Below are 22,535 nucleotides of genomic sequence, written 5' to 3' on the forward strand. Positions count from 1 at the left end.
ATAGCTAACAATTTAGAGAGGTGTTTTGGTTTGGATTTTTTGTTTTGTTTTATATTGAACCCAGGGGTCTTTATGCCTGAGCTATACCCCCATCTCTTTTTATTTTTTATTTTCACTAAAATACCCAAGTGGACCTCAAAATTGCACTTCCTCCTGCTTCAGCCTTCTGAGTTGAGTAACTGGGATTACTGGGAAAAACCATCACAGTTGGCTAGAAGAGAGGATTTTGAGTGTTCTTCCCAAATAAGTAATAAATGTTTAAGGTCCTAGGTATGCTAATTACCCTGCTTTGATCATTACACATTTGTGTATACATATCAAAATATCACACAATACCACATAAACATGTACAATTACATGTCAACTGAAAAAAAAAATAACAGAAAAAAATCTGAGTACCAGAAATCCTATTCTCCCCCAAATTATTTATAAGTTCAATATGCTTATAATCAAAACCCAAGCATCAAATGCCTATAGTCCCAGTTACTTGGGAGGCTGAGGCAGGAGGATCATAAGTTCAAGGAACTCAGCGAGGCCCTAAGCAACTCAGCAAGACCCTGTCTCAAAATATAAAATAGAAAGGGCTGGGGATATTGTTCACTGGTAAAGACCCCTAAATTCAATCCCCATACCAAATAAGTAAATAAATAAAATCTGGAGGACTAGGGTTGTTGCTCAGGGGAAGAGCACTTGCTTAGAACCTGTAGGGTCCTGGGATTTCCAGCATAAAAAGTAAATAAAATTCATCTGGAGTACAAAAATGCATAAGAATGAATAATATGGGGGAATTACCCTATGGAATTATTTAAAACACATTATATAGCTTAAGAGTTTAAAACAATTTGGCATTTGTAGAACCATAGAAAAAGGAGATGATGAAACAAACAAATGAAAAGAGTCCAGGGGGAAAAAACTAAATGTGACTTTTATTTTATTTAATTTTTTTTTGGCTATATCCCCAGACCTTTTTAATTTCGAAGCAGCGTCTCACTAAATTGCTAAGGTCAGCCTCTAATTCATGATTTTCCTGCTGCTAATTTGTGATCTTCCCAGTGTCCTAAATAGCTGGGATAACATTTTGTACTAGTAAATGAAACATTTTATATCAACGAGGAATGAATGGATTAACCAACAAAAGTGTTGAGAAACCAGTTATTCATTTAGAGGATGAGGAACTTAACCTCTTCCTCATACCTTTGGTGAAATTTAAAGGAAAAAAAAAAAAAAACCAATAAAGAGCTACATGTTAAAAAAACAAAACCAAGAAACAAACAAGTTTTGGAAGTTATCAGAAGAAAGTGCAGGTAAATACAGGTTTTGGTAAAGGGAGTCTCAAACAAAAAATTAATCATAAAAAGTCAGGAAACACAAGGTGGAAGGATGGGGGGGAGGGCAGGGGAAGAACATAAATTTGGCTCCATCAAAAGGGGCTGGAGTTGTGGGTCTGTGGTAGAACGCTTGCCTGGCATGTGTAAGGCCCTGGGATTGATACTCAGCACCCACATATAAATAAATAAAATAAAAGATCCATTGACAACTAAAAACAATTTTTATTTTAATGTTTAAAAAAAAAATTAAAACCTGGGCTGGAGTTATAGCTCAGTGGTAGAGTGCTTACCTAGCACATGTGAGGCACTGGGTTTGATCCTTGGCACCACATAAAAATAAAGGTATTGTGTTCATCTATAACTAAAAATATTTTTTAAAAAATAAAATTAAAACCCATCAGGTGGGGGTGGGGAGATAGCTCAGCTGGTAGAGTGCTTGCCTCGCAAGCACAAGGCCCTGAGTTCGATCCCCAGTACCGAAAAAAAAAAAAACCATCAGGTGCAGCAGCACACAGATGTAATTCATGGCTGAGGTTAAGAGATTGCACATTTGAGGTCAGCCTCAGCAACATAGTGAGGCCATCTTGAAATAAAATATGAAAAAGGGGCTGGGGATGTTCAGTGATAGAACCACCCCTGGAATCATTCTCTAGTACCACAAAAATAAATATTTTTTTTTAATTTAAAACCTAAAAAGAGGGCTGGGGATATAGCTCAATTGGTAGAGTGCTTGCCTCGCATGCGTAAGGCCCTGGGTGCAATCCCCAGCATCACCGAAAAAAAAGAAAAAACCTAAAGAGAATAAGCTACAGATAATACCTGTAATCTGTAATATGAGAATTATTCTGAATAGAGAACTCCAAAAATTAATTAATATAATCCCTTATTTACTAATTTTTTAAATAAATGGATCAAAAAATAACTCAAAGAAAAATGGACAAAGGACACAATCAAGTAACTGACAGAACAGGAAAAAAAAAAAAATGGCCCCCAATCCCAAAATGGTACTTAATCTCACAGATAATCACAGTGATGCAAATTTTAAAAATTATAACTTTTTTGTCCAAGAGTGGTCACAGTTAAAAAGACTGATAACATCAAGGTGTCAGTGAGGTCACTCTGCTATATTAAAGGTTGATGATCTTGCATACAGAACACTATATAAACACTTTGAGGGCAGTTTAGAAGTTTAGTGTTTAAAGTATGCATATCCTTCAATCCAGCAATTCCACATCTATATTCTCAGATAAAAGCCATGTACACCAAATATGTAAAAGGATGTTCATTATCAACACTGTATAATAGCAAAAAAAAAACTGGCAACAAAATTTGTTAAAAAAAGTTCAGCTATACCCATACTATGCAATGCTATATAACATTTAATGAGAGTATATGTATTGGCATAAAAAAAGTCATTTTTTTAAAAATGCACATGGCAGAACAGAGAGTACAGAGTACAGAGGAGGATCACAAATTCAAGGTCAGCCTTGGCAACTCAGTGAGACCCTGTCTCAAAATAAAAAAAAGGACAGGAGATGGAGCTCAGTTGTAAAGCTCCTCTGGGTTCAATCACACACACACACACACACACACACGGTCATATTCCTGAGACTAAAATGAAGACTATCCACATTCTGGCTTCTGTATTTGCTGTACCTCCATTCACAGTTCCTTCTCTCATCTTTCCTAGATAAAATGGAATAAAAATGGAATAAAAATTGTTTAATAGGAAGAGAGTTTCAGTTTTGCAAGATGAAGAGTTCTGGAGATGCATGGTGGTGATGGCTGAACAACACTGTGAATGTACGTAACACTACTGAATTGTAGACATGAAAATGGTTAAGACAGGAGCTGGGGTTGTGGTTCAGTGGTAGACCACTTGCCTAGCATGTGAGGCAACTGGGTTCAATTCTCAGCACCACATATAAGTAAAAGAATAAAATAAAGGTCTATCAACATCTAAAAAATATTTTTAAAAAATGGTTAAGATGTTTCATTTTATTTTACATGTACTTTATCACAATTACAGAGAGAAAAGAAATTTAAAAGCTGATTCATCTTTAAAAAATAATGTGACTCACATCACACTCTACCTCCCCCAAGTCTTCCTGGTCTACCCTCTCTTGAATTCCCAGAGTTCATCACAGTTCACATCAACTATGGTCATTCATAATCTTCTAGTTGTAATTGCTGTTCACATGTCTTATCTCTTCTTCCTATTTTGGTTGCAAGCATGTTTTTTTTTTTTTTTTTTTTTTTTTTTGCGGTACTGGGGATCAAACTCAGGACCTTGTGCTTGCAAGGCAAGCACTCTACCAGCTGAGCTATCTCCCCAGCCCTGCAAGCATCTTGATAGTGCTTAATAGGTGCTGTTGAGTGAATGACCTCAGGAGTAAAAATCAAAGTACAAAGGAAATGAGGAACCACAGTGACTTCATTAATGTTAAAAATATTTATTTTCCAAAAGATCACACAAAAGTTGGGGAAAAGAAGGAAGAGGGTCAACTAGTCTACATCAAAATCCGGGCTGAGGAAGGATAAAGAGCTGCCTAAAGAAACTGGTAGCTAGAGCGAACTGGAGAGAACAAGGTAGCTACTGGCCACCAGCCTGGGTCAGCCACAACAGGGGTACCACTGAAGGGCCCAGGGGCCACAGAGCTGCTAGCCCTACTCTTTCCTCCTTTTCAGGAAGGGAGAAACAGAAGCTCACTCTTTAGACATGTTCTTGATGGTCTTGTGCTCCTTCATGGCCTTCTCCCAATTGCTGCCATTGAATTCCTCAGTGACCACACTCCGCACGGTGCCCTCATCCAGGCAGTGTGGGGCAATTCCTAGGGGAAGTGGCACAGATAGAGAGGTCCCAAGTAAAACCACAGACTACTGGATCTTGAACAAATCCCTACCTGCAAGCATCACTGTCCTATACACCATATCTCTGAGTGATACCCTCCAGCTTGCAACCTAAGCTTATGGGACTACCCTGGTCACAGCTTACAACTTCAGCTTTCTGGCTTATAGTCCTCATCTGCCAGACAGGAGATCAAGCTCCTTGAACACTGGATGTTCAAGGCTAGACATCATTCAAAATCAAGCTGAGAAAAAGAAATAGTAGAAAGGCTCAGGCTTAGTGCAGTCTCTTGACTGCCACCTGAAGAATTCTCAGGTTTTTCCTCTGTTTAGCTGTATTAGTTTTCTAAGAATTAAATATCTCCCTCCAGGCATGGTGGCACAGGCTTCTTACCCCAGAGACTTGGGAGGCTAAGGCAGGAGGATTACAAATTCAAGAGCAATTTAGTAAGATCCTGTCTCAAAACTGAGGGGGGGAAAAAAAAAAAAAAAAAAAAAGGCAGGGTTCAATCCCTATATTAAAGAGAAAAAAAAAAGAATTAAATACCTTCTCATTTATACAGGATTTTATACTTTTCAAAACTACCCTGTTCCACCAGGAACACCAGGAAGGAGTCTCCAGGTGGCAGATGAGGAACAAATGGGAGCTGCTGAAGAAACAGGGTACAAAGGTGCTAAGGTGATATCATGCCCTTCCCCTCCTCCTGCCACAAGATAGATGACAGTTCTGATCACAGTTCTGGAGGCTGTGTATATGCAGAATATCTTCAACCTCTAGTTTTTCCTCATTCACACTGCAAATGGTATTTTTCTAAGAAACTGTCTAAGGGTTGGTTTTAACTTCTGTAGAGTTCTCAGGAGTTCTCCCCAGACCTAAGCAGGACCTTGGAAGTTCTCTTGATCATTTTTTGAACCAACAGGATTTTTTAATCTTAATTTTTGTGCTGGGGATGGAACCCAGGGCCTTGCACTTGCTAGGTAAGCACTCTACCACTGCGCAACACCCCTAGCCCTCAAAAAAATTTTGAAGTGATATTAGCAAAGAATCAGCAGAGAACAAGAATCATGATTTGGCTGGACTCTGACAAAGACTTTGCTATATGGGAATGACACATTTGACCAGAGCCAGTCTTAGATGCTACCATTTGCAAAGAACTCTGCTGAAGAGCTCTGTTCTTAAAACACATGCTTGTGAAAGCACCCAGCCAGGCAGAAGGCACACCACACAGGCCAGTGCCCACCTGCCCAAGCACTTGAACCCCAAGAACCCCAGAGTTTGCAATCCATCCCCTGTACTCACCAAAGCCACCAGGGTTGGAGCGGGGAGTGTAGAAGCTCTGAACACCACATCTCTTGCAGAAGGTATGCTGGGCTTTGTGTGTATTGAATGTGTAAGTTGTTATGCTCTCTGCTCCCTATAACAAACAAATAAGGCTTTCTCTTTTTACAAAGAAACTGCTTCTTAAGTCATTTAAAAAATAAATCTTTTAAAAGAATTAATGGGGGTAGCCTTTTTGTAGGGCTCTCAGTATGAGGACAGGTCCCAAATCCCACAAAAGAATAGAAGCTTCTTGAGGATAGGGATCCATCTATACTACCTGGGGACATGCACTCTGGAGAGTGCCAGCTCATGGCTCTCAGAGGAACAACCCAGCCTTGAGTCTTCCCTGATCCATGGGAAGACAGAATGCCCTGTGAAAGTCAAAGAGTGAAAATGCCCACTTCTTAGGGCCTAAATGGAGAGTAGATCACCCAAAGACTGGCTCCTTTGAGCGCTAGTGGCTCAAGGTCTTAAGAAAACTGTCGACAATACTTGGATTAATCTACAAAAGACAAAAATGTATCTTTGCCAGACATTACAAAGGACTAATTTCCTTAATGGGTAATATAAATTTTTTGTATGTTTGTTTTTTGTTGTAGTGGGGATTAAACCTAGGGCTACTCTACCCCATCTCAGGCCACTTTCCCTCACCCATGCCCTAATGACTGTCCATCAGTCACAATGGTCATTGTTCAGCTCCCCAACATGCCAAGCTCAAGCCCTTGGTACAGGCTGTCACCTTTGCCTAACACACTTTTGCCCATGTCCTTCCACTGTCTTCATCATGCTGATCAAATACCTCAAAGGAACCTTTCCTAATCAAGCTATTTATTCTCTGTCTATCCATTTATTCTCTGTCATATTGCTCAACTTCAGCTCTCTACAATAGCATTTTATTCATTGCACCACCTACAGAATGTAAGCTCTAGAACAAGGGCCCTGTCTGTCATGTTAACTGCTATGTTTCAGTAAAAAGTGCCTGGTACATAGTAGGTGCCCCACAAATATTTGAATAAATATGTTTTGTATTTACTTAAAAAAAAAAAATTACTCCTCTGATGGGGTGGGGCAGAAGAAGCAAACAGTGTCCCAGAGCACCAGGAAGACGTGGTCAAGTAGATCCAAAGAAGAAACTTCCTAAACATAAATTCCTGACCAAGGAGCACAGGGCTGCCCTTGGAATCAGCTGTCATGGGTGCTTGAGGAAAAAGCTGAGGGGGATCACAGCCACCAGCAGGCAGCAGACACACATTTGTGCTCTTCTGTAATTAAAAATGAAGAACAAGAATGCTGCCCACCTGGAGTACCTCCCTGTCACCAGATACCCCACACAAAGAAAGGTGTCATTCAAGGGTCACAGGGCAGAGAAAGACAAGGGCATAGTGGTGCACACACACCTATAATCCCAGTTACTCAGGAGATAGGCAGGATTGCTAGAGCCCAGGAGTTCAAGGTCAGCCTGGGCAACATGGTGAGACTACATCTCAATAAAAAGTGGAAAAAAAAAAAGAAGAAGAAAAGGAGATGAATGGCCTCGGACATTTTGAATGTAATCTCACTAAGCAGGACTCACGTGATCATCCTTGTGGCCAGTCTTTCCTCCCAGGAATTCAGTGACAGCCCACTCAGTGCCAAGCCCACCAGGCCAAGAGCTGGGTCAGACACGAAAAAAAGTGGTACTTGCCCTGGAGACACTTGCAGTCTAGTAAAGGAGACAGTCCTACACCAAACTCCCAGAACACACACAGAGAGGTCTGTGAAACCATGATGGGAAAAGTAGGAACGGAGAATGGACTTAAAGGCCTACCCAACCCAAATACCTAGAATGTGCTAAAAGTCTTTTATAAATTTCAATTTTATGACCCAGAGATTTTTATTTCTAAGGGAACTGATCCCAAAGAAAGAGTCTAAATTGTCAAAGATTTATCCTCAGAGAGGTTCATCACAGTGATGTTTATAATTGGCATGGGGGGGATGGGGACTGAACATGACCTTAAAGTTCAGGAATCATGGGATAAGTCAACTAAAGAACTGGACGGCAGGGAAAGGAAGACTGGGGCCTGTGGAACAGTGGAGGGCAACTTTTCACTGTGTATACACATATTTTCCCCTACCTTGCTAATTCTGTACAAAGTGCAAAAAAAAAAACTCTTCAAAATAAAAGTTGTAAAATCGTGGTAAGTTTTTCATTGGAAAATGACAAAAGTGGCTATAGAAAGAATGAATGATAAAGTTGTACTTTGATAAAAACATATGACAATATATTTAGATGCATTTATTTGTGTAGAAAATAATGCACAAGGACATGCAGCAAAATATTAACTGTGGTTATCTTTGATTTTAACTGATTAATTAATTTATTTCTATAATACTGGAGCAATTACCACTGAACTATGTATCCAGCTTATTTTATTTAATTTTATTTTATTCATTTACTGACTTGCATATTTTTTTGCAGTACTGGAGAAGAAACCCAGGGGGGGCTTTACCTCAGCCCTTTATTAATTTTGATACAGGGTCTAAGTTACCAAGACTCACCTCAAACTTCTGATCCTTCTGCCTCAACCTCTCAGTTCACTGATAGGCATGCACCACCATGCCTGGCTCCTTTTTATTTTTTGAGACAGGGTCTGGCTAAATTGCTGAGGCTGCCATCCTCTGCCTTAGCCTCCTGAGTAGCTGGGATTATGTGCATGTGCCACCACTCCCAGCAAATTTATTTTTTGAGTTTCTGAATTTGAAAATGTTTCCACAATAAAATCAAACATGCCTTTTTAAATCAAGATGGCACAGTGGTAGGGTGCCTGCCCAGCATGCATGTGGCTCTGGGTTTCACCCCTAGTACGGTTTTAAAAAAAAAAAAGGAGCAGGAGCAGGGCATAAAATAACATCACCTTTTAAAAGTAAACATAAAACCTGGGTAAAAGGGGAAACCAAAGACCCTGAGAGGCCTTGCTATGCTCCCTGCTCCTCCTCCTCTATAGAAGGTATGCTAGAAGTTGGGGTTCACAATTCTCCTATGGTACTACCCTCCCTTACCCTGCTCTTATTAAGCACTAACCTTCAGGAGCTTGAATCGAGAAGCTGGAACAATGAAGTGTCTATTCTGCTTCTTCTTGCAAATACTGCAGCTACAGTAAAAAAGAGCAAATTTCAGACTATGAATAGCCATCTGCATCCTGTGTGCCCAAGAAGCCCAGCCTGATATGTTTAAGGAACCAGTTGACCTCAAAGAGGACACCTCTTTCAGCACTACCCAGGAAAGAGGGAGCTGAGGCAGATGGACTGGCCACCTGGGGCCTTTCTTTGCTTTGTTTGGCAATGGAGCCTGCCTGTCCCAAACCTAGCAATAGTGGTCATGCCCCATTCAGAAATCCAGGGCCAACAGGATCTCTCACCCCCCAGTTCACTACAGTGAAAGAAAACATTGGATTTTAGAGACATTAAAAAATAAATTTTATGGATGGGGGTTGTGGCTCAGTGGTAAAGCTCTTGCCTAGCATGTGTGAGGCACTGGGTTCAATTCTCAGCACTGCATATAAATAAATGAATATAATAAAGATCCATCAACTAAAAATATATATGTATATTTAAAAAAACAAATTTCAGACACTGATATAAACTTATGCTTCTGAGATATTCATACCAAAAACAGACAAAGGAAAGCCTAAAAGGCTTAGGTTTTGCCTTTTCCTCATCTCCATGTCAGAGAGAAAAATCTAGTTTCAAGTAAAACAGGTCCCCAGAAATACCAAATTGGAAATTAAATCAAAATTCCATCTTTTTAACCTACCATGTGTGTGTCTGTGTGTCTGTCTTTGTGGGGATATATGTTGTATCTGTGCATGCTGGGGATAATGAACCAGGGCCTCACAGATACAAACGGGCACTCCACCACTGAGTTATACACCAAATTCTTCAATTCACCTTTTAAAAAACTGGGACTTAGTATTGGATCCTATAATAAATTATTCTTCAATGCTTCTTTCCAGATCTGGACTCTACTGTTAGAAGCCTGGTCCATTCTCCATTTGAGTAATTCTACAGTATTTATTACTCATATATCATTCAGGTACCATTCAGAGTCAAAAAGGACTGGATACTATTGAATTACTAGGTAATGCCAAAGACTAGTCCAGAAGTCAGAGCATGTTATCTTGCCCTATCATAATGCCAGAGTATGTGCTAAGAAATAGGCCCTCCACACGTTGGTGGTACCACTTGCCTCATCCCAAGGATAGAGGTCTAGCGCATGTAGAATTTACAGGTGTATATTCTATCTCTCCCCAACTCTTGACTCCTACAACGACTCTACCCAAGGCTTTCCACTCAGTGTCCAGACTGATCCACCTTCAGCTAAAAACTCCCAAATCATCAACAATATCAGTCTGAAGGATGACTCTCTCAGACACAAATCCTGAAGCCCCTGTTCTGTGTCATGTGGGACTGTGCTGTAGAACTCTGTGGCACACACATGCACAGACACAAGAATCTGAAGATTCTCTCTTTCCCTCTCATACACACAAACAGCAGGTTATTATTTTTAGCCTCTTCTCTTTAAAACGTTTATTACTGAAAATTTCAAGCCATACCCAAAGATAAAGAATAAAACAATGAACCCTTATGTACCCACCAGCTGACTTCAACATTATCAGCTCATGACCAATGTTGCAGGCACAACTCCCCAGGTTATTTTGAAGAACTGCATTTTAACTCCTTAGTTCTTTTAAGCCAATTCAGGAAAAGAAAATACTCACTTGCAGTCAAAGATATGTAAGTCTGCTGAGGCCCAGACTTCAAAACGGACTGCTCCACAGTGGCAGCCTCCTGTGTGCTTCACCAGGCCCTGGTATTCACTAAATGAGACAAAAATCAAAAGATAAGAATTTCTGAATAGTCTGGCAGAGGCCTTATGGCATGGCTCCTGTACATACTCTTTTTGTTGTTGAATGAAAGGCAGGACAAAAATATAAAAAAATAAAAAAATTTAAAAGGCAGGATAGAACAAGTCTTTTCTACAGGACAACCAAATGCATTTCTGCTTTTTAAGGAGGCACAGTCAATTTTATAAAAGAACGGATTCAGTGCCTTCTTTGTCCACAAGCTCTTTGTGCTGTTTCTCAAATTGTATTAAACATTACCACAATTCAGAAAGTATATGGGAAAGAAAGAAGCCTAATTTCACCACCCAAACATTTTTATTCAAATGGCTAATAAAAATTTTTATAAGTCAAGGAGAGAGCAGTAAACAAAATACAGTGGACATGGTTGCTGCCTTTACTGACCTGAAGCAAATCAAAACAAATTATCCAAATAATATTTAATTATGATTGTGATCAAGATCCTAGAGGTTGCTTCAGAAAAGTAAGACAGGGCACCCAACTGGGTCTGTGGTTCAGAGAAGCCTTTTGGGACAATAACAAAAGCTCTTATAATTTTGCTCTATTCTCTAGGATTTTTCATGTATCTGACTTTTTATATAACTATATACACACACTGCATACAATTTTGATCCTTTAAAACCACAGAAACTACAACTGAACATTAAGATTCAATAAAATACCAAATCACTTTCGAAAAGGACTGAATATCAACAGTGAATAAGAAAATATTTCACTGAACCTTTTGAGCAATAATCACAGAAAAATAGCTCACTGCACCTTTAATTACCATTATTTGATTACAACAATGCCTTTTCACATTTATTTACAAGTTAATGTATTTCAATTTACTTGCATGTACATAATGGTTATTGTAAAAAAAAAAAAAAATCCAAACGTCACTGTATTTGATGGCATTCAAATGAAAGTCTCCTGTAATCTTTAAAGCAAAAGGGATCCTTTATTTGTTACATATTCCCCCGAACTTTTTCTACTCAATATTTTAACAAAAACCATACAAGTGTTAGACACAATTTTGCACAAAAGTTAACTTAATGACTTAAAAATCAAGTACATGCATGGGCTGGGGTTGTGGATCAGTGGTAGAGTGCTCGCCTAGCACACTTGAGGTCCTGGGTTCCATCCTCAGTACCACATAAAAAATAAAATAAAGGTATTGGGCCTACCTATAACTAAAAATTTTTTAAAAAAATAAAATACATGCTCATGCCAATCTGATGGATGAAAAGCATCTAGTCTTTTATGTCAACATTTTAATATCTTTTTTTAGACCATTATCAGTTTGGTTTAGGGTTAAAAAAAAAACTATCTCAAATTTGAGTTTTACATTTCTAAGGATCTTTGTAACCCTTATATCTAGCAGTAGCAGGCACAAGTGGCTCAAAAAATGTTTGATGGATGAATCTTTTTTCAAATGTTCAATTTATAGTCCCAGATAATAGATGAAAAAGTGAAGCACACAAAAACCAAATAAGTACTTTCTGAGAAGATACACCAAAACTAAAGGAATTTCTTCTGGAACAAAGACAAGCATTTTCTTTCGTTCAAGAGGAGTAATTCTAAAGTTGTTATGCAATTGTTAGGTTACACTTAAGTCTTGATTCTCCCACCCAAATTGTTCAATTCATTTTAAAAAATGACACTGAGATATATTGTTATGATGTAAAAATATTTCGCAAAGCACAAAGGTTTTACGGGATCCACGTAACATTTGGAGAAGAGGGCAATCCTTGACAGAATAATCTCTTTTCTACATCATGGACCTCCGAGATACTCCTCTCTCCAGATAAAAGGATGGAGATGGAGATTCTTTTCCTTCAGAAACAGAGATGGAGAAGCGGAATGGACAGAAAGCACCCGGGAGCCCCTGTTGGTGGAGAACACAAAGCCTCGCACCCTGCCGCCGAGCTCCCGGGCACCGCTTTGCGCGCGCTTCTCTCCCGAATCAATAGCCCCCGCCCCCCACCCCGCTCCTCCGCAGGCCTGCTTGAACAATAACGGGATTTCGCTTCCCAGTGGGCTCCAAATTACTCATGCGTCTCTCCACCTCTCTACTTTTCCCTCTCGCCCAGCCTCCAAAAACATATGTGCGAACGCAAAGAAAGGAGTTCGGGTATAAGAGCAATCGTGGGGTTTATATTCTTTTCACGGGGGGAAGTCTCTCGCGCCCTAAGAGAAAATGTCCCGAGCACGACGCTGGAGGCCAGGAGACCCTTTGTATGCCAGCCAAGAAAGGAGCGCGGGCTCTGCACGAAGCCCCTCTCGGTACCCGGAGGCCCTTAGAATTAGGACCAAACCCGCCGCTAACCCCGGAGGCGCGTAGGCGCCGTTACGTGGCAGACGCAGAGCTGAAAGGTGCCTGCAGCCCGCACGCCGGCAGGGACGCGAGCGGCGCCAGCCCGACTCCGCGCCCAGGGGCGTCAGCGTGGAGCCGGCTCCCGCGCGCATAGCCCGGCCCCACTGCACTCACAAGGTGTCCAGCAGGAGTTTGGCGGCGCCCTCGAAGCTCAGCTTCTGCCGTTTCTGGAACGTTTCCCAGCGCTCCCGCTGCTCGCCCAGGTCCAGCGTGGACACCGAGGACGTCGGGGTCGCGGGGGTCGGGGGCGGCGGCGGCGGCGTCGGGAGCAACGCCTGCTCAGCCGGCGGCGGCGGCTCCTCCCGGCCCGCCTCCTGGGCCCGCGGCAACGAAGGCTTCGGCCCCCGCTTCGCCGACGGCTGCCTACTGGCCGCCGGGCTCCCGCTCCCGGCCTTGCTCGTGGAGCGCCGTGCGCGGCTGTTGCTAGGGGCCGAGGAGGCGACCACCGGGGCCCCGGAGGAACCCGACCGCTTCTGCCCGCGCGGCTTGGAGGCCACAGTGCTCCTTGCCCGCCGCATGGCTCCCGCAGCCCAGCGCGCAGGCCTCGCAGCGCCGCGCGCCCCCGCCGCCCTGTGCGCGCCCCCGCCGCCTGCCAACCAGCAGGCCCAGGGGGCGCTGCGCGGGTCTGCCCCAGTCGGGCCCGCGGCACCTGCCTACCGCCCGCTTGCCCACAGGAGGGAGACCCCACCCCCCCGACCTGAGGGCATGCACCTGCCCCGCTGTGTCCCGCAGGTCTAGGGCGACTGCGCCTCCAGCCTCCGCTAGTAGACACCCAGAGCCTATTTGACCTGTGAACCCGCCTCCGCCCCACCCGTGAATCTACAGGGCTTCCTAATCATTTCTTCCTGACCTAGGGAGACCTGAGTCAGGCCTGAATTCCCAGCAATATTTTAGCTGGAAATCCGGGGTAACTTTATCTCCAAGATAGAGACCTAACCTGGCAGGAGCCATCGTGCCCCTAACGTGTGTAAACGGCCTGGCACGTGCCACCTGCTGAATAAATGGCAGCTAGAGTCATAGTCCTTAAAATTGGTCTTATCGGTCAAATGAAACAGTATCTTAAGGATATCGATGGTCAATAGATTTTATTTTTAATCCTAAATGAATGAACCCCGCATGGATTTCCATTAGCATGGTTTTATTGACACAGAACCAAAGTTTAGAGAGAAAAAAATCAGAGACCCACGAATGGAACCCAGATACTCTCTAAACCTATTTTATTCATATCTTCGAAGAAATAACATTTTACTCATTTTTCTACTTTTTTGTTTTCTATTTCCATTTCAATTTACTATTTTTTAAAATGTTTAAATTAGTTCTAATTTTACATGACAGTAGAATGCATTTATACATTTTGATAAATCATACATAATGGAGAGTAATTTCTCATTTTTCTGATTGTATATATTATAGGATCAAAGGGGTCATGCGTCATATATGTGCATGAGGTAATAATGTCTGCTTCACTACTATCCTTCCTCCCCTCATGTCCCTTCCCCTCTCTTCACTCCCCTCTACCTAATATAAAGTAACTGTTCTTCCCTAGCTCCTCCCACATTGTGAATTAGCATCCGCATATCAGAGAAAACATTCGACCTTTGGTTTTTTGGGTTTGGCTTATTTCGCTTAGCATGATATTCTCCAACTCCATCCATTTACCAGCAAATGTCATAATTTCATTCTTCTTTAAAGCTAAGTAATATTCCATCATATATATACCACATTTTCTTTATCCACTCATCTGTTGAAAAGTACCTAGGTTGGTTCCATAGTTTAGCTATTGTGAACATTGTTGTGGCTGCCTCACTGTAGTATGCTGATCTTAAGTCCTTTGGGTATAAACCCAAGAGTGGAATAACTGGGTCAAATGGTGATTCCTTTCCAAGTTTTCTGAGACATCTCCATAACTGCTTTCCATAATGGTTGCACCATTTGGTGTTCAATGTATGAGTGCAACTTTTTCCCCACATCCTCACCAACATTTATTGTTGCTTGTATTCTTAATAATTGCCATTCTGATTGGCGTGAGATGAAATCTTTGTTTTGATATGCATTTCTATAATTGCTAGACATGTTGGAACATTTTTTTCATATATTCGTTGATCAATTGTATGTCTTCTTCTGTGAAGTGTCTGTTCAGTTCTTTAGCCCATTTATTGATTGGGTTATTTGATTTTTGGTGTTAAGTTTTTTTTAGTTCTTTATATATCCTAGAGATTAATGCTTTATCTGAAGCACATGTGGTAAAGATTTTCTCCCAATCTGTAGACTCACTCTTCACATTACTGATTGTTTCTTTTGCTGAGAAGAAGCTTTTTAGTTGGAATCTATCCCATTTATAGATTCTTGATTTAACTTCTTGTGCTTTAGGGGTCTTGTTAAGGAAGTCAGATCCTAGGCTGACATGGTGAAGATTTGGGTCTACTTTTTATTCTAGTAGCCACAGGGTTATTGGAATTATAGTTTACATACAGCGAAGTGTGCATATCTTACGTGGAGGGGTTATGTAATCACCACCAATTCAGATACAGAATATTTCCAGCACACCAGGGTTTCAGACCAAAAAAAACCCACACACACAGAGGTGGCTATTTTTATGACTTTCATCACTATAGATTAATTTTACCTTTTTGAGGGGTGAGGGAACTCTACCACTGAGCCACATCCCCAACCCTATTTTGTTGCTTAGCACCTTGCTTTTGCTGAGGCTGGCTTTGAACTTGTGATTCTCCTGCCTCAGGTTCCCCAGCTGCTGAGATTACAGGCATGTGCCACTGTGCCTGGCTAGTTTTGCCTATTTTTGAACATCATTTTAAAACAGCATGTAAAATTGTTAAATCTAACATTTTTCACTCAAGATTGTTTTTGAAAATCATTCATGTGCTATAGATCTATTTATTGACATGTAATTTTTGATTTATGAATATATCAAAGTTTAGTCTCCTGCTAACAGGTATTTGGGTTGTTTCCAATTTGTACAAATTATGGATAAAGCTGTTATTGACATCCGTGTTCCAGTCTTTTATGGACTCATTTTTTTTGGTACAAATTTCTGGACCATAAGTTAGCACTTTGGTTTTTGTTGCTGTTTGTTTTTTGCAGTACTAGGGATGAAACCCAGGGTGCTCTATCACTTTTTATTTTTATTTTGAGACACTAAGTTGTCCAGGCTGAACTTTAATTTTCTATCCTCCTGCCTCAGCTTCCAAAATAGCCGGAATTCCCAGCCACTGCGTGCCCTACCTCACCAGTCTCTAAATTTTGCCTTTCTGGAGGGTGTGCAGACATCTCCTTGTATTCTTTTGCACTTCTTTGTCCTGTAGTGATTTTGAGCACTCTTTCTGTGCTAAATGGGCATTGGAATCTCTTTTGTGAGTTGCCTGTTCATAAGCACTTCTCTGAAAGCTCACATATGCACTGAAAATGTATTCTCACAATGGCAGCTTTCAATTCCTTAATCTTTTGATGAGTGGAAATTTTGTATTTTGACTTGGCTTTTTAATCACCTTCTTGAGTTTTGGGTTTCCAATAACTTATTTTAATTGTTGATGAAGTACACATCACACTGAAAAAAGTCCTTGCCTACCCCAAATATCATGAAGGTTTTCTTTTTTCCTTCCTTCCTTCCTTTCCCTTTTCCTTTCCTTTTCCTTTTTTCTTTCTTTTTTTTTTTCTCTCTCTCTCTTTTCCTTTTTGCATACTGGGGTTTAACCCAGGAGCACTCTGTCACTGACCTACATCCACAGCCTTTTTTTTTTTTAAATGAAGATTGAACCATGAGGCACTTTATGCTTTACCACTGAGATACATCTCTAGTCCTTTTTATTTTTTTATGTTAAGACAGGAGCTCACTAAGTTCCTTAAGGCCTCACTAAATTGCTGACTGGCCTTGAACTTCTGATCCTCCCACCTCAGCCTCCCCAGTTGCTGGGATTACAACTATGCACCACCATGCCTGGACTTTTTTTGATTTTTTGAGACAATTGCCCAGGCTACCCTCAAACTTGCAATTCTACTGCCTTAGCCTCCAGTCACTGGGATCACAAGCGTGCACCTTCACACCTGGCATTACGTATTTTCTTTCAGAAATTTTGTAGTTTTAGCTCATACTGAGATCTATTATGCATCTGAAATTAATTGTGGCATATGGTGTGAGATAGAGGCCAGGTTCATTTTTCACCCATATAGATATCCAGTTGCTTCATCTCTATTTATTGAAAAGGTCTTTCTTTCCCCCCACTGAATTACATTCGCACCTTTGTCAAATATAAAGTGATCCAAGCAAGAAACAATGGTGCACTCCTGTAATCCAAGCAACTCTGGAGACAGAATTGCAAATTTCAGGCCAGCCTAGGCAACTTAGAACGACACTGTCCCAAAGTAAATTTTTTAAAAAGGGTTGGCAGTGTACATAGCTCAGTGGTAGAGCACTTGCTTAGAATGCAAAAGACCCTGGGTTCGATCTGCAATACTGCAAAAAATAAAATTAAATTTAAAAAAACAAATGTGGGTCGAAAAACAGACATGTGGGTCTATGTCTCAATTCTGTCCCACTGATTTACTTATCTTTACACCAATACCACTGTTGTAACTATTTAGCCTAATCTCTTAGTTCTGAAGTCAGACAAAGTACTCCATGTTTGTTGTTCAGGATTGTCTTGGCCCAAGTTTTGTGCATTTCCAATTAAAGTCAGCTTTTGATCTCTTTAAAAAACAAAACAAACAAAAAAACCTGTTACACTATCAACCATACTTCTGTGAAAAACTCATTTCCCAGTCTTAACTTCTTTTATTTTTCATTCTTTCACTTCTCTCCTAAGAGTTAGACCAACCAATATTTTTCGTCTTATTTTAGTAACCCCTTGATTGAATCAGCTTCACTCCTAGAGTCAGACTGTTCCAGGCACATGTCTTTTTAATCACCTTCATGAGTTTGGGCTTGCAATAACTTTATTAAATTGTTTCCTCTAACTCCACCCTCAAGCCAACTTATGGTATAATGTTCTTAAAATAAAGCCCAATTCATGCTTTTCATTTTAAAACTGAGCTGAGCCTTACATACACTCAATTATTTTTACATACATACACACCTCTATAACTACCACCCAGATAAAGATATAGAACATTTCCAGCATCTTAGAAGGATTCTTTGTCCTCTCTCCCAGTCAATTCTCGCCAAGGATAACCACTACTCCATGAAATTGTTTGGAGTTGCATTAAATCTGTAGACTAACACAAGAGATTGACTTAATCCATAAACATGTTAAATCTCTTCATTTATGGAATCCAGTTTAATTTCGCTCAGTAATTTTGCAACACATCTTGTTAAATTCATGCTTAAATATTTGATATTTTGCTATTACAGCTGGTGTTTTTAAATTCCATTTTCCAACTGTTTGTTACTAGTATATAGAAATCAATTGTTTTGCATATTGAATTTGTATGCACTGGCCTTGCTAAATTAAATTCATTTATTGGACCTAGTAATTTTGATTTCCTTTTTGATCTGAATAGACTATTTCTTAATTTCAAGCAAAGTTCTTTTTTGTTGTTGTTGTTTTGGTTTGGTTTGGTTTTAACAATGGGGTTTTGTAATACTGTCCAGAATGGTTGCAAACTTCTGGGGTCAAATGATTCTCTTGCCCCTGTTCCAGAGCAGCTGAGACTATAAGCACACACACCACTGTAACTCAGTTCCAAGTCAAGTTTTTTACTTTGTTTTTTATGCGCTGGGGATGAAACTCAGGGCCTTCCACATGCTAGGTAAGCACTTTACCACTAAGCTATACACCAAACCCCCAAGCAAAGTTAAAAATATTTTTTGGGGGGTTGGGGATGTAGCTCAGTTGGTAGAGCGCTTGCCTCCCAAGCACAAGGCCCTGATTTCAATCCCCAGCACTGTAAAAAAAAAAAAAAAAAAAAAAAAAATTTTTTTTGATAGTTGATTTCTCATTTTATTGGGTTCTAAAGTTCTGTATTATAAAATCACCATGAAATTTATTATCATTTCCTTTATAACCAGATACATAACTAATTTCTGTCAACAGAAAGGACATATTCACTGAAAATTAGAAAGCTCTCTATGGTAAAGCAAGCTTATAAACTGTATTATTCCTCTATGATTTGCTTCCCCCACCCTCCAGGGGCATTTAACCACTAAGCCATATCCCCAGTCCTTATTTTTTATTTTGAGACAGGGTCGCACAGAATTGCTTAAAGTCTTGCTAAATTGCTGAGGGTGGCTTTGAACTTTCAATCCTGCTGCCTCAGCCTTCCAAGCCACTGGGATTACAGGCATGTGCTATGGTCCCCACCATTTTTTGGCCTACTTTGCCGAAGTCTGAAAATGAATATTTATTGCCTTTGGCCATGTTTGGTGCAAACACATCTGAACCTTATGCCATCTTTATGAACAACTATGATTTCAATAAGAATGGAAAATATATTATCTTACATTATGTATGCAGTCATGTCTTTTATTAAATAGTGGCCTTTTTGCACTTGTGAGTGCATCTGATTTCAAATGTATCTGATGGCAATTTCTACTTCTGCTGTGTGCATTTGTATGATCTATATCTACTTTCACTGCCCCCCTTATTTTCCAATCTTTAATCCTTTCAAATGCAAATAAATAGATGAACTTTTAAAATTCCTTACATTTTTAATAAAAATAGAATTGTGTTCTTTGAACTGTCATTGAACTGGAATCTTTGTGCTTTATTTTATTCATAAATTTGTTTATATCTTGCCTTGAACTGTTTTCTTTATACTGAGATGGAAGTTTTTCTTCATTCCTTTTTGCCCTTTTGTCCTTTTGTTGATTTGGAAGTTCTGTTGTCTATGATGCTGGTGTGTCCCTTTTCATATCTAGTAATTATGATGAAACCTGTATTCCTCTAGTAATATTGCAAAATTGAGCAATAAGTGTTTTTGAATATTTTTATCTGCTTATTCCCCCACCTGCTTCCCATAGAATAAAATTTTAGAATTTGAAGAGTTTTCTACTTTATCATTGGCCCCTATGCCCCTCTTTGAATACCTCATATATAAGACCACTTCCCTGAACATTTACACTCTCTCTTATCTCATTATTATCTCAATAGTGTCATATAATGTCAGCTCCAAGAGTTCCTGATGAATTTTGTTCGGTTGGACCCACAGCACTAAGGACTAATTCTGGTGCCCAAAATGTTTACAGAATGAATCAACTATTCATTTGGATAAAATTACTATATCACAAGACTAATTGTTCACAAGTACTGTGCTATTCATCTACCTTACTTTTAGATCATGTTTCTAATATAATTATCAGTTCATTAGAGAACTTATTTACCTCAGTTAGGGTACATCAGTGTATTTTGAACACTTGATGTCTTTAACTGTCTTCACTTTGCCCCCCAAAAGATGAATGACATTTTATCTGGGAACAGAATTTTTGACTCCTAGTTACAGTCTATCTCTTTGGTTTAGGATGCTATTGTACTATCTTCTAGTTTTCAGTACGGCAAATGAGAATTCTAATGCTAGTTTTATTTTCCTTTTAAAACAAAGTCTCTTCTTCCAATGTGAAAACTTGTATATTTCTTCCTTTACCCACAGAGTCCAGACATTATGCCCAGATGTGCATCTTCTTAAAAAATCACTCCTGTCTGAATGTTGACAAGATGAATAACTGCAAAGCCTGATAGAGAAGAAAAAACAAAATATGCATTTATACATTAGAAATGAAAAAGAAGGGCTGGGGAGATAGCTCAGCTGGTAGAGTGCTTGCCTTGCAAGCACAAGGCCCTGAGTTCGATCCCCAGTACCACAAAAAAAAAAAAAAAAGATGAAAAAGAAAACATAACTACAAAAACAGAATGAACTCAAAGACATCACAGGATCTTACATCTTCTTTTTAAAAAATTTTTTAAAGATGTTGATAGACCTTTATTCATTTATTTTATGTGGTGCTGAGAATCGAACCCAGTGCCTCACACATGCTAGGCAAGCGCTCTACCACTGAGCCACAACCACAGCCCCATCTTCTTGAACCCTTAGATGGGAAATATTTGCATCATTATCTTTGGATATTGTATACTTTTAGATACATGAGTTTGGGTAGGTTTTGATTAAGACTTGCTAAATCATAACTTCTATTTAATATAGGCTGTTTTCTGAACTGAAGTGTCCCATGTGGATAACAGGAAACCTATCCACTTCTGCAACCAATCTAACATGAGCAACACTTACTACCAGATGTGACATTACATTCTGCCTGGATTCAAATTCATTAAGAAAGTAGAATAGGTTGCCAGTGGGTTGGAGAAAAGGGAATGGGAAGTTACTATTTAATGGGTACAGAGTTTCTGTTTGGGATGTTGAAAAAGTTCTAAAAATGGATAATGGTAATGGTTGCACAACATTGTGAATGTACTTAATGCCACTGAATTGTACACTTAAAAGTTTATAGTAGTAAATTTTATATTATGTGTAGTTAATTTACAATAAAGAAATTCTTCCTGATTTTAAGGCACAAGTAAAAAAGAGAATGACTTATAGTTTACACACTGCAGATATAAAACATAGCAGCAGATTCACAATATAAGAGCCCACTCCTGAAAATCAAAAGTGGATATTTTTGTACCTAATAAGTCAAATTCACAGAGACAAAATTTAAATGATAGTTGCCAGAGGCTTAGGAAAGGGAGAATGGGAAGTTAGTGTTTAATGGATACAGTCTTGTTCAAGGCCCTGGGTTTGATCCCCACTCCTGTAAACAAAACAAAATAAAGTAGTAATGGGTATAGACTTTTAGTTGGGGATGATGGGGAAAAAAAATTCTGGAGATGGATAGTTGCACAAAGATGTCAATATACTGAGAGCCACTGAAATGTACACCTAAAATGGTTAAATGGCATGGTGGTGCACATCTGTAATCCCAGTTATGATAGGCTGAGGTAGGAGGATTACAAGTTCAAGGCCAGACTTGGCAACGTAGTAAGGCCCTGACTCAAAACAAGCAACAACAACAAAGGTTGAAAAGGTGAATTTTATGCCTATTGTATTTTACCACAATTTTAAAAAGTCTCGGCTGGGGATGTAACTCAGTGGTAGAACACTTGGCCTAGCATGTCTGAGGCCCTGGGTTAATTCCCAGTACCACACCCACAGTCACACCCACACACACAAGTTTAAATGAGTATTTCTGGTTCTAGTTTAGGCTCCCAAAACCAATAGGCTAAGGTCTCTGGTGACTCAAGATATGAGAAATAAATCCATGCTATATGCTAACAAAATGAAAGTCAAGACAACTCTAAAAGGACAAAACAAAAAACCCTGGTAAATTTGTACAGGATTTTACAAAAAGGAAATCTGAACACAGGATAGTGTGTTCAATTTGTTTTCTCTAAAACACTGCTCTATAAATTCTGATTTAGGGAACAGGACAGATAGAACTATAGAATCATGCAGGGCCTGGTCACGCATATCTGTAATCTCAGTTACTTAAGAGACTGAGACAAAGCCTTGAAGTTCAGAGCCTTGAGCTTGCAGGTTCAAGGTCAGCCTGGCAATTTAGTGACACCTAAAATTTTATTTTATTTATTTCTGGGTATCAGGGATAGAATCCAGGGGTGCTTAATCACTGAGCCACATTCCTAATCCTTTTTTTATTTTGAAATAGGGTCTCATTAGGTTGCTTAGGGTCTCACTAAGTTGCTGCGGCTAGCTTTGAACTTGTGATCCTCCTGCCTCAGCCTCTGAAGCTGCTGGGATTACAGATGTTCGCCAACACGCCCAGT

The 22,535-nt window shown here is 39.9% G+C and overlaps 1 protein-coding gene across 1 annotated transcript; it reads right to left on the minus strand.

Moving 5' to 3' along the window:
- Nucleotides 1-3,767: 3,767 nt before the first annotated feature.
- Cenpv (centromere protein V) lies at nucleotides 3,768-13,419 on the minus strand. Its single transcript, XM_047543254.1, has 5 exons — nucleotides 12,868-13,419; nucleotides 10,254-10,352; nucleotides 8,558-8,627; nucleotides 5,476-5,590; nucleotides 3,768-4,159 (listed from the first exon to the last, which is right to left on the minus strand). The coding sequence occupies exons 1-5, from the start codon at nucleotides 13,269-13,271 to the stop codon at nucleotides 4,035-4,037; spliced, it is 813 nt and encodes a 270-aa protein (XP_047399210.1). The 5' UTR covers nucleotides 13,272-13,419; the 3' UTR covers nucleotides 3,768-4,034.
- Between the last annotated feature and the right edge of the window lie 9,116 nt (nucleotides 13,420-22,535).

This window comes from Sciurus carolinensis, chromosome 3 (assembly GCF_902686445.1).
Source record: "Sciurus carolinensis chromosome 3, mSciCar1.2, whole genome shotgun sequence".
Classification (NCBI taxonomy): Eukaryota; Metazoa; Chordata; class Mammalia; order Rodentia; family Sciuridae; genus Sciurus; species Sciurus carolinensis.

Excerpts from the sequence above, each read along its gene's own strand:
- Cenpv (XM_047543254.1), bottom strand. The coding sequence starts at position 13,271 with ATGCGGCGGGCAAGGAGCACTGTGGCCTCCAAGCCGCGCGGGCAGAAG. Across the intron at positions 10,353-12,867 it reads AAACTCCTGCTGGACACCTT|TGAATACCAGGGCCTGGTGA; the intron begins GTGAGTGCAGTG and ends TGTCTCATTTAG. Across the intron at positions 5,591-8,557 it reads CTCGATTCAAGCTCCTGAAG|GGAGCAGAGAGCATAACAAC; the intron begins GTTAGTGCTTAA and ends TGTTTGTTATAG.